At 45.4% G+C, this 12,835-nt stretch overlaps 1 protein-coding gene across 1 annotated transcript in view; it reads right to left on the bottom strand.

Annotated features, from left to right (window-relative positions):
• Positions 1-12,835, bottom strand: part of ATP8A1 (ATPase phospholipid transporting 8A1) — a 262,923-nt gene that overhangs the window by 222,313 nt on the left and 27,775 nt on the right. The window contains 1 exon segment of the mRNA XM_038400205.2: positions 10,604-10,702. Coding sequence (XP_038256133.1) covers positions 10,604-10,702 — 99 coding nt within the window.

The raw sequence follows: 12,835 nt of genomic DNA, 5'->3' as shown, positions 1-12,835 counted from the left end.
CAGTACATCCTGAAGTCGCGCCTTCATGGCGCTCAATATAGAGCCCTGCCAACCTGCCATGACCTCAGTTCCTTCTCGCCGGTTACTCCAACAGAGGGGAAGTAAGGAAGGTGGGTATTGGGAATGGACATGAACAACGCATCTCGAAGAACAACAGTTACGAGAAGGTCAGTAACCGTTTTCTTCTTCGAATGCTTGTTCATATCGATTCCAGTCAGATGACTCACAAGCCCAAGTTTAGGTGGTGGGGTCAGAGTCTTCCACTGATTGGTGCACTGCTCAGCCACATTGTCTCTGGCCTGCTGGGTAATCACACAGTGCGTGACAAAAGTATGGATGGAGGACATGTCGCCGCCCTGCAGATTTCCTAAGTGAGAACCTGAGCCAAGAATGCTGTTGATGAAGCCTGCACCCTGCTGGAGGGCGCAGTGATGGGAGGTGCAGGAATACCTGCCAGGTTGTAGCACGCACGAATATAGGACACTATCCATGATGAGATGCATTGTGATGATATAGGCTGACCTCTCATTCCATCCGGTACTGACACAAATAACTGGACCGATTTTCTGAACATTTAGTTCTCTCGATGTAAAAGGCTAGTGCCCTGCGGACATCCAGAGACTGGAGCCTCTGCTCCCTGCTGCTGGAATGAGGCTTACGGTATAATACCGGGAGAAAGATGTCCTGGTTTATGTGAAACTGCGACACAACCTTTGGGAGGAAAGCAGGATGAGGCCTGAGCTGAATTTTGTTCTTACAGAACACGGTGTAGGGAGGTTCTGATGTTAGAGCCTTGAGCTCAGACACCCTCCTGGCCAAGGAACACCACCTTGTAAGAGAGGTTGAGCAGGGAGCGTGTCGCTAATGGTTCAAAGGAGGGTCCCATGAGCCTAGAAAGGACCAGGTTGAGGTCCCAGGCAGAGACAGGCTGACGGACGTTTGGGTATAGCCTGTTGAGCCCTTTTAAGAACCGGCTGACCATAGGGTTAGCAAACACAGAGCAGTCCTCTCCGCTCAGATGGAAGGCCGAAATGGCAGCTACATGCACTCTTACTGATGACAACAAAAGCACTTGCTGCTTCAGATGGAGGAGGTAGTCCAGAATAAGCGGCACTGAGGCTAGCATCGGGGACGAACAGCGCTGCGCCAACCAGACTGAAAATCTCTTCCACTTGGCAAGGTATGTGGCTCTCGTAGAGGGTTTTCTGCTGCCAAGGAGGGCCTGTCTAACCTGGTCTGAACAGGAAAGCTCCATTGGGTTCAACCATGGAGCTTCCACACCGAGAGGTGAAGCATCTTGAGATTAGGATGTTAAAGACGACCATGATCTTGTATCAGAAGATCCGGGAAGAGTGGCAAGATGATTGGGGCTCACACGGACATGTCTAAAAGAGATTGCTGATGGGGCCAGACTGATGTATTAATATGACCTGAGCTCATCTCTCCGGATCTTGAGGAGTACCTTGTGAATGAGCAGTATGGGTAGAAAGGTGTATAGGAGAGAATGGAGGAGGAATGTGTCCACGCTGGAGCCCGGGCTGTGATTTTGGAGAGAACAGAACTGCTAGCACTTCCTGTTGTGTCACGTGGCAAATAGGTCTATTTGTGGAAAGCCCCACCTCTGGAAGATTGAAATTGCGAGGTCCGGGCTAAGGGACCACTTATGGCTGTGAAATGACCTGCTGAGCTGGTCCGCCAGCTCGTTCTGTACCCCGGGGAGGTACAATGCTTGCAGGTGTATTGAATGTTCTACACAGAATTCCCACAACTTGAGGGCTTCCTGGCACAGGGGAGAGGAGCGTACACTCCTGTTTGTTGATATAGAACACTGCTGTTGTATTGTCCATCATGACTGATACACGTATGCACGAAAGGTCTGGCATGCTAGGCGCACCACTCTGAGCTCTCTGACATCGATGTGGAGACCCAGGTCCGCCTGAGACCAGAGGCCTTGAGTCCTGCGGTCTCCCAGAAGTCCTCCCCAGTCCAAGTCTGATGCGTCTGTCACTAACAACAGAGACGGCTGAGGAGTGGCGAAGGGGACCGCTGAGCATACCTCCTGAGGGTCTAGCCATCACAGGAGGGAGTTGAGAACTGGGCAAGGCAGGGTCACGATCCTGTCCAAGCTCTCCGGGCTGGGCAATACACTGACATGAGCCACAACTAAGGAGGTCGAAGCCTGAGTCTGGCATGTTGCACCACATAGGTAGGCAGCCATGTGTCTGAGAAGCTTCAAGAAATTTCTGACTCTGATGGTGGGAAACTGTCTGAGGCCTCGAATGGTATCGTTCAGGGCCTGAAACCTTGCTTCCAGCAAGTATGCCCTAGCTTGGGCTGAGTTCAGTACTGCCCCTATAAACACTATCCTCTGGACAGGGGACAGAGTCGATTTTTCTTCATTTAGAAGGAGACTCAGGTGTCAAAGGTGGCTCTAATGAATCTGATCTGAGCTTACACTTGGGTCCTGGAGCAGCTTCTGATCAGCCAGTCTTCAAGGTACAGAAACACCTGTACCTGGTGCCTGCACAAGAACACAACGATGACAGCCATGCACTGGGTGAAGACACAAGGTGCTGCTGACAGGCCGAATGGAAGGTCGGTAAATTGGTAGTGGGTACTGTTGACCACAAACCTGAGGTACTTCCTGTGGGGCTGAGTGATTGCAATATGAAAATATGCGTCCTTCAAGTTGAGGGCGGCATACCAGTCTGCTGGATCCAGTGAGGGGATGACGAAGGCCAAAGAGACCATGTGGAACTTGAGTTTCTTCATGAACTTGTTGAGTTCTCACTGGTCCAAGACAGGCCTGAAGTGGCCTTTGGCTTTTGATATTAGGAAATACCAGGAATAAAATCCCTCACCCCCGTGCTCCTGAAATACCTCCTCCACTGGCCCTAGAGATAGGAGCGACTGCACCTCCTGGATAAGGAGCTGTTCTTGAGAAGCGTCCCTGAAGAGGGATGGGGAAGGAGGGTGGAAGGGCGGGAGGACACAGAATTGGATGGAGTATCCCCTCTCTACAGTGCAGAGCACCCAGCGGTCCGAAGTGATATAGGACCATGCATGGAAGAAAGGGGACAGTCAGGAGGAAAAGGTAAGGAAGGGTAGATCCAGCTTTTGTTCTTGTGCGTCATCCTTGACCGTGCCGTCAAAAGGACGGTTTGGGGCCGGAAAGTGGTTTGGGTTGGCCAGAGCCCTGGCCTGAGGACGGATATTGTGTCTTTTCCTGCCACTCCTGTTCCTCCTCCGAGAATCATCCTGGAGGTTCTGCTGATAGAACCTCTGAGGAGGCTGTGGCCTAAAGTGTTTCCGTTGTGTGGCAGAAGTGTGCAGGCCCAAAGACCTGAGGGTGGCTTGTGAGTCTTTCAGGCTATGCCTTGTCTGCCTTTTCAGAGAAAAAAGAGTCAGACCCTCAAATGGGAGGTCCTGGATGGTCTGTTGGATCTCATAAGGGAGCCCCGAGACTTGGAATCAGGAACCCTTTCTCATGGCCACCCCACTAGTTGTGACCCTAGTTGTGGCATCAGCACCGTCCAACACGTCTTGGAGGGAAGCCCAGGAGACTAGTTTTCCCTCCTCTACCAAGGCCAAGAACTTGGCTTAGGAGTCTGAAGGGAGGAGCTCCACAAATTTGGCCATTGCTGCACAGGTGTTATAAGAGTACCTGCTGACAATGGCTTGATGGTTCAAAATATGGAGCTGAAGGTCCCCTGTAGAGTAGACCTTTCTCCCAACAAGGTCAAGTCCCTTAGCCTTCCTGTTTTTAGGGGAGGGCCCCTGGAAACCCTGCCGCTCATGCTGATTAGCAGCATCCATGACAAGAGAGTTGGGAGGTGGGTGGGAGTACAAATGTTCATACCCCTTGGAGGGCATGAAATAATGTCTCTCATTGTGCTGGGAAGCGGGTGGCAAGGAACCTGAGGTCTGCCACAGCGTCTTGGTGGTATCCACATTAGTCTTAATAAGTGGTAGGGCAATAAGAGAGGGTCCTAAGGGGACAAGGATACCCACCATGGGATCAGCCTCCTTGACCACTTTCTCAGACTTAATGCCCAGTCCCTGAGCAGCCCTTTGCAGCAACTTTTGTAGCACCCTACTGTCCTCAAGAGCTGGGGTTATGGCTGTACCTGCCAATGCCTTGTCCAGAAACAACGAGGAGCAAGCCCCTATAAGCAGCAGCTGCTCCCTGCCATCAGCTCCCAAGGGGTCTGCAACTCTCAGGGGAAAGTCGGTGCCAATGGAGCACCCATCATCACTGAGGCTGTCAATGCCAAACTCAGCGTTGGTACAGGCACTGGAGACATAGATGGTGAGCCGGTGGAGCCATTGCCAAACCAGCTGCCTGAGCCGATGAAGGTGGAGGGGCCATTGTCTGTGCTGCTGTCGGTGCCGAGGTTATCGTCAGTACCGAAAATGCTGTCAGTGCTGAGATCGAAAGAGTCACCGATGTCGAAGCTGGTGCCGGCGATGGTGCTCAGCTGATGGCATTGGCGTGTGAGTAGGCATCGAGGCGAGCTGCATGGTTGACAGTGAGATGAATGTGGCTGAGGCCACCAAAGATGCTGAGGAGTAATGCCCTTGGATCCCTCCCTGGCTCTGGTGAAAGGCCCAGGAGGTCCAGAATGGCCACTGTGGTGGATTCTGCCACTGTGGTGGCCACACCTGGAGCTCTCGCCTTGAACTCAATTGTCAGCTCCTACTCCTCCGAGAGCGGTAAGAGTCAAACTCCGAGACTGAAGACCATGGAGGAGCCGAGCATCAGTGCATCAAGTATCAAGAGCTTGGAGAGCGGCTAGGCTCTAGTGGGCCGGTGCCAAAGGACATGGAGGGGGGAATGCCTGGACAGCATTGCCAACTTCCCTCTTTACTGCACCTGGAGGTGGGATGGGATTGCCAGCGGTTCCTCCCTCCTAGGGGGCAAGAACGGTGCCGTAAGGTGCAGCAGATCCCAAGGAACATCGAAAGCTTCCAGCATTGAAGGAAGCAGCAGCTGCTGGCCTGTAGAGACCGGTGAACATGGGGGGTCCAGAATCTACTGCCTTGCCTGGGCAGGAGTCAACATAGCCCTAATGGGGCGGATTTCGATCTGTGGCCCGCTTGGGGTCTCACTTCCTTAGATTTAGCCAGAGGTGACCGACTGTCCGGCTTCTTTTTCTTCTGAGGCACCAGCGAGTGAGACTGGTGCTGGCTCTCCGCTGGGCCTAGGGAGGTGCTGTGCCAGTGCTGAGCATCCTTTCTTAGCACCAAACTCAATGATGGTGCCAGGGCACTCCACGTCGATGAGGAAGCACTATGAGCCGGGTCCCCTGAGCCTGGGTCCGAATGGGGGCGTACAGCTGCCTCCATGAGGATCACTTTAAGGCACTGCTCCCTTTCTTTAAGAGTTCTAGGAGGAACGCGCAGCAGATCTTACACGATCTTTTTGGTGACCCTCCCATAGGCACTGTAAACACGAGGAGTGTGGATCGCTCTTTGGCATGCACTTCGCGTAGACCACAAAGTTTTTAAACCCCAGGGACTGTGGCACACCACGGCTCCAGGGAGTCAGAAGGGGGGTAGAGACCCCCAACAACTCTAACTACTAAGATAAACTAACTATGTACAAATAACTCGAGTTAAACACGCTTGCTAAAGTAAGAGCTACGGGAAGTTCCAGCCTACCGTCACTGGTGGTAAGAAGGAACCGAGGAGGTGGCGGATCGGGCTTTATATTGAGTGCCATGAAGGCACGACTGCAGGGGGCACCCAGACCAACCTGAGGGATGCTGCTATGGGAAAAATCTTCCAGCTACCATGCACACACACATACCTGATTGGAATCAACATGAACAAGTACTTGAAGAACCACCACAGTTACTATAGTGTAGGTAATCATTCTTTCTTTGAGTGATGTCCACACCAACTCCACTTTTGACAACTAACTAGCAGTTTTCTCAACAGGAGGAATCAGAGAAGTCCTTACTTGAATAGTGAGTTTATGTCAGCCCTGCCAAACTTGGCATCTGATCTGGATGCTGGACCTGAGAGTAGTGAGAGGTGAATCTATTGACTGAAGCCATTCTCCATATCTCAGGCACTGGAACATTTCCAGTAGGGATAAGGAGGTTTTAGTACCGTTATACAAGGCACTGGTGAGACCTCACCTAGAATACTGTGTGCAGTTCTGGTCTCCCATGTTTAAAAAGGATGAATTCAAACTGGAGCAGGTACAGAGAAGGGCTACTAGGCTGATCCGAGGAATGGAAAACTTGTCTTATGAAAGGAGACTTAAGGAGCTTGGCTTGTTTAGCCTAACTAAAAGAAGGTTGAGGGGAGATATGATTGCTCTCTATAAATATATCAGAGGGATAAATACAGGAGAGGGAGAGGAATTATTTCAGCTCAGCACCAATGTGGACACAAGAACAAATGGGTATAAACTGGCCACCAGGAAGTTTAGACTTGAAATCAGACGAAGGTTTTTAACCATCAGAGGAGTGAAGTTTTGGAATAGCCTTCCAAGGGAAGCAGTGGGGGCAAAAGATCTATCTGGTTTTAAGATTCTACTCGATAAGTTTATGGAGGAGATGGTATGATGGGATAATGGGATTTTGGTAAGTAATTGATCTTTAAATATTAATGGTAAATCGGCCAAATCCCCTGAGATGGGATATTAGATGGATGGGATCTGAGTTACCCAGGAAAGAATTTTCTGTAGTATCTGGCTGGTGAATCTTGCCCATATGCTCAGGGTTTAGCTGATTGCCATATTTGGGGTCGGGAAGGAATTTTCCTCTAGGGCAGATTGGAAGAGGCCCTGGAGGTTTTTCGCCTTCCTCTGTAGCATGGGGCATGTGTGACTTGAGGGAGGCTTCTCTGCTCCTTGAAGTCTTTAAACCATGATTTAAGGACTTCAATTGCTCAGACATAGGTGAGGTTTTTCGTAGGAGTGGGTGGGTGAGATTCTGTGGCCTGCGCTGTGCAGGAGGTCGGACTAGATGATCAGAATGGTCCCTTCTGACCTTAGTATCTATGAATCTATTTGCAAGGGAAGCTCTGGAGACTGTGTGCACCCTAGGTCCTGATCCAGTCTGAAAGCCACTTGGATAATCTCTGGGAGAAAACAGGCTCCTAACTCCTTCTGCAAAAGGTATGAACCATCTGTGGGATGTTCTAAATGGCTCTGCTCTGTCCAGATAAAAATATAAAGCTTCACCACATCCAAGGTGTATAGTTTCATTTTGGCTGCAGTAAGCGATGTCTCAGGAAGAAAACTAGCAGGTGTATGGATTGGTTAAAATTAAAATCCAAAACCACATTAGGCAAGCAAGAATTTAGGATGATGCCTAAGGATGACTTTGTCCTTACAGAATATGGTGTAAGGATGCACTGATTTTTCCAGCCGAGGTGATAGTTACCAAGAATGCTGCCTTCATGGAGAGATGATATAGGAAAGAGGTTACGATGGGTTCATTACAGGGCCCTATTGCATTAATTTAGATGGAACACATGGGCCCAAAGAGTCAAAGGTGTTAGCATGACTCTGAAATTGTCCATCTTTAAACAAGGTTCAGGGTTTGGTATACAGAGACCTTGGTTTGTTAGTTTGATGGCACACACACTAAGAAATTCTTCCCAAAATTTAGGAATTTGTTAACTAAAAAATGGAAAAGAAAGGAAAATAACTACAAAAAGTTATGAAGCAGTTTAAAACTAAAATTAAATAACAAACTTAACCCAATTAAATAAGACAAACTTAACCAATACATTTCCTCTCTTAAAATGGGAGTCCTTTATTTGAGTTGGAAAACACTTCTTAGCAGGGAGGGATTAGTTTTGTGGCTCATTTCCAAGATGTGAAAGATGGTTACTTCTCTTACTTTTGACAAACAGACAGGCATGAGTGGAAGAAGAGACAGGATAGTAAAGATGGAGAAAATACAGCTTTTGCTGATGTTCTTGAGATTCCAGGAGGCAGGTCAGTCACAGACAGGTGATCTGGGTGGGCAGATCAACCACAGCAGCAGTGCTCTGGATCATGAAACGTAATCTGGTTGGTCTAGTCCCTCTCATTTACTGGTCCCTCTTAGGCTGGGCAGAGCTGGGTAGAGCTGGATGGGCTGTCTCATCTGGTGCTGGTCTTGTGTGGTACAGCTAAACTTAGGATCAGATCAGCCAGAGGAGAGAGAGGAAAAGAGAGAGAACACAAAGAAAAACAGTGGGGCAGAAAGGAACACACAATGGAAAGAGTAACAAAGCAAGATACTGCATGTCCCTGACCGCAGTCTCTGATGGTGTGGCAGTTATGACCAGGTGTCCCCGCTGGCGTGTTGAGGCCTGGACTTCACGATGATGCAGTGACCTTTGGGATCCCCGGCAAAGGATGAAGTCCCTGGAGCAGAGCAGGATGAGACAGAGGTCTGATGCCTTCCTCCTCTTCCAGCAATTACGAGTCAATTAGCCAGTCTCCATCACCAAAAAGTCTCTTTGTAAGGGTCGCAAAAGAGGAATGATGGGTGGAATAGTCCATACTTTCATTATTTTCTTCATCACAATAAGAAACTGAGGAGGTCCCTGTCAATATGGTGGCATAAACTACAAGTTATACAGGGAACAAAAATGAATCTGCATAGCTGTACTTCAGGGAGCCAGAAAGGTCCTGAAAAGAAGCCAGATGAGGAACATGAAACCCCTAAGGCAAAAGAACTGACCAGATGAGCTTCCAAGCCATTTTCAGATGACACCAAGGACAGCCTCTGAAACCAAGATTCCAAATAAAAAGACTCATGTACATACTCCAGACCTGAAGGATGGCTTTTACTGGATCCTTTTAGTGAAGAATGGGCACAATGTGAAACATGGAGGCATTTGGGCACTAAGAAATCCCAACATCCACAATGTGGTGAGAACCTGATGGAATCCTAAGGAATGAGCATTGCTGGAAGATCTGGAAGCACCCTCAGACTCAAGGAAGCTAGAACTGAGACCTCCAGTCCACAACAACATTCCTACTTTCTCTTAATCTTATGACTAAGGCAACAGAAGAGCAAAACCAATCTACTGCAAACTGATGTGAACTCACTTAACCAGAACTTTCCTGGTACCAAGATGGCCTCTAGCACAGATGGAGCATGTCAGCTACCATCCAGGCACCAAAGACTTTGGCTTTTGAGTTCACCATGTTAGACAGAACAGTACCTTACCCTGATGATAGATCAGAGGGTTACGAGATTGTGTATCTGGCTATGGAAAAATACAGTGGCATAAAATACACCAACTAAAATCAGTCTTTTTGAGGAGGGGGGCTGATTGCCCTAGAGCTGCATGGAGATTGTCTGGAATCAAAACTGCACAACGGCACACAAGCTATGAAAAGTTATCTATCTAAAATGTAACTAAATATGTATTTACTATTATCTAAAAATGCATCTAACATGTATGAACTATAACTCCTCTAACCAGTTAACAGAACATTTTTCATCAAAGACAAAGACAAAACTCTTTGTGTATAAAGTGAAGACCCATATATCTATAGCTAGCTGTGGAAAGGAAAGAGAAGTGAGGCTGCTTGGGATTGCTTAGCCTCTTAGAATCTTAGCTCTGGGCACACATTCTATTTGTAGGAATATGCAAAAGCTACCTCAAAGAAAGATGTAAAATTCTGCGTCCTTGTACTGTAGCAGACAAACACCTCTCCCTCCTCACCACAAGAATTCCAGGCTTAAAGTACTGACCTAGGATGGCCCTATGCTAAGAATTGAGACAGACTGGAACTCAACATACCGTTCTCGCCAGGCTCACTCTGCAGCTCCTCTTACACTGTAGTTTCTTACCATGTCACACCCAATACTACCGACACTGATCTCTCCCCCAAAAGGAGAGAAAAGAGGAGCTTTCAACTACCACCAGTTGACTTCCCTCGGGGTAGAAGGAGCCACTACCAACTTTTTTACTACTGAAGGAAATTTGGGGCTTGTCTGCACATTGATTTTCCAAAGATCTCACTACACTGGTGCGACTCCCCTAGTGTGGATGCAATTATATTGATAGAAAGAGGTTTGGAACACACTAGAAAAGCTGGGGATTTCTTCTTTATGATCGAATAAAGTTCTCATTTCTAGCCCTGAAAGGACATGAGATATTGGACTTGAAAGCCGTCAGATTTCAGAAGTAATTTTCAGGAGAAAGGATTCTATATCTAGAGGTAGAAGTAAATATTTCTCTAGAAAGATGATACAAATATGCCATTTGAAGCTGTTTAGAAAGTTAGAATAAGTCCTGAGGAGATGGATTAGTGGCAGGTAATGGGGTTATAGACATGTGATAAAATGAACTGGTATGCAATAGCAATACATTTATCACACTCCTATACAATTTACCACATGGATATCACCTCCCGGTATGATATATATTTTCTTAAACTATCTCCACCATTGTTCAAGGTTTTCAACTGTTGTTTAAAGCAAGAGATTTTACATATTTTTAGGGTTTAGGAGAATCTCCTCATACCAAGCACTAAATGCTGTGTAACTCGAGAATGTAGATATATTCAATTATTTTTAATTTTAGAGATGCACAAATATTATAGGTTATTTATTTAGGAAATAATTATATTAATACTTACAAGATCTTCTATAATTTCTTTGACTGCTGCTACAGCTAAAATAAATAACAGAGGAACTAATGTTGTATAACGACCTGTTGGCGATACATCTGGAATTTGCTATTAAAAAAAAGAAAAATGTTTTTTATATTTGTAGGTCAAAGTGCGGTTTGATTATAATAAACAGAACTTAGTAATGCAAAAGAATGCCACTTTATTCAGGTTCATGTACAATTTCATTTTCTTCATCTGCACATTTTAGTCCTTCTTACTACCGAGCCTATAATTGCTTATTATTTTCAATCTCCCTAATTCATTACACTTATACCTGTTCTCATAAAATCAAAGACAACATGTAATTAATATGAAAAATGTTTCTATTTGGGCAACTGAATTATAAAATGTAGGCATAACTATATAGGAATTTATGGTGAGATATTTTGCAGCATTCCCCTCCATCTTCCCACCCACAAGGGCTGATGATAAATCTGATTTCAACACCAAGTCTGGGGAAGAACACTGAGCTTTCCAGTGTCTCAGTAAAACTCTTTTGTTTAATATAAGGGATAGTTTAATACTTTTGTAATGTCGTGCTGACAGTTTTCCATGTAATAGCTATCATACAGACCCAAAAGACATGGCATAGTAAAGCACATGAGTGGTTAAATTTTTAAAAGTATCCACAGGAATTATTCTCATGAGTGAAGTTATGCATATGCTTCAGTGTTTTCAAGAATGGGGATCTAAAGTTCAACTGTCCCATGACCAGTGGAATCTATTCAATATTTTCTTTGGAGTTAGATGTAAGTTGGGCAAAGAAGGACTGCATTGTACAAAGCACTGTATTCAGGGGGGATAAAAATCATGTATTAAAAAAATCATAATCAGATTTTTTACTTGTGTGTTCCTAGTTCTTTACATTCTTCTTTTATAGTCTTAAATTGCAGTAGATGTTTTGTACTTGTTTCTTTTATTAGTGTTTCCTAATTAACAGAATTTCAGATTTTAAATAGAGGTTTCTCCTGCTAAGAAGTTTCATATTTAAAATGTTCATTTATACCAGAAAAAGGCAAGTCCTACATCCTCATAAATACCTCTGGTTGCGATATTACAAAAACCAAAAAAAAAACACCACAAAATTGAGAAGCAAATAACCTATGCTATACTGAATGTGCACACGAGTATAGCTGGGTGATCTAATGTTCACAAAGAACTATTGTGTGTGTTACAGTAACTGCAGAGAGAGGAGCTGCTTAGTTCTATGGCAAACACTGATAACTCCAGTCATCCACATTCATCTGAATATTTGACAATCACTCACAGAATCATAGAATAGCAGGGTTGGAAGGGACCTTGGGAGGTCATCTAGTCCAACTCCCTGCTCAAAGCAGGACCAATCCCCAGCTAAATCATCCCAGTCAAGGCTTTGTCAAACCTAACCTTTAAAACCTCTAAGGAAGGAGATTCTACCACCTCCCTAGGTAACCCATTCCAGTGCTTCACCACCATCCTAGTGAAAAAGTTTTTCCTAATATCCAACCTAAACCTCCCCCACTGCAACTTGAGACCATTACTCAAAAGGTGTGAGAGTGAATAGACGTGCCATGTGACTAGTGTTATGGTACAAAATGCAGCCAATATCACTAAGATGAGGAGAGCTTTCCTCTTTTGTTAATTGTATATATTGACTAATTAATATACAACAACACTGATTTAGGTGAATTTAGAAATGTTAAATATAAATGTAACTGTCACTATTTCTGTCCACAGTTCAAACTTCAGTCATTAGGTATGGCACACATCATGTATCACACCAACTATATGGTCTGCCTTTACATTATAAACTTAAAACAAATGTGAAATATTTTAAATCAATGCAGTTCAAAAGTATTGATTCCTTTTTTAAAAAAAAGCACTTCTGAATAACATGGACCTCAGGTGGATGAAACATATAAATAGTCTCCTTTCTAAGCCAATCAGAGTTCAACAGTTAAGTAATGGAAGAGTTAAATATCACCCTGCTGCACTTGGCATAGTAATTGGTACTGATACTAGTTAATGTCAGAGTCACCTATGTAGAAATGTCACACGAGAATCTTAAATTTAAAAAAATAAATGTCTATTTTAAATTAATTACTTGATTTTGATACGCATCAATATCTTTGACTGCAATGGTGTCAGATCTTATGCTACAATGGGTCAGGGCAGATCACTTCCTGAAGATCCTTTCTACAAGAAGCTGTGCTCGTGATT

The sequence above is a fragment of the Dermochelys coriacea genome, chromosome 4 (assembly GCF_009764565.3).
Source record: "Dermochelys coriacea isolate rDerCor1 chromosome 4, rDerCor1.pri.v4, whole genome shotgun sequence".
In the NCBI taxonomy this organism is placed as follows: domain Eukaryota; kingdom Metazoa; phylum Chordata; order Testudines; family Dermochelyidae; genus Dermochelys; species Dermochelys coriacea.
This window is presented reverse-complemented; position numbering and strand designations above follow the sequence as displayed.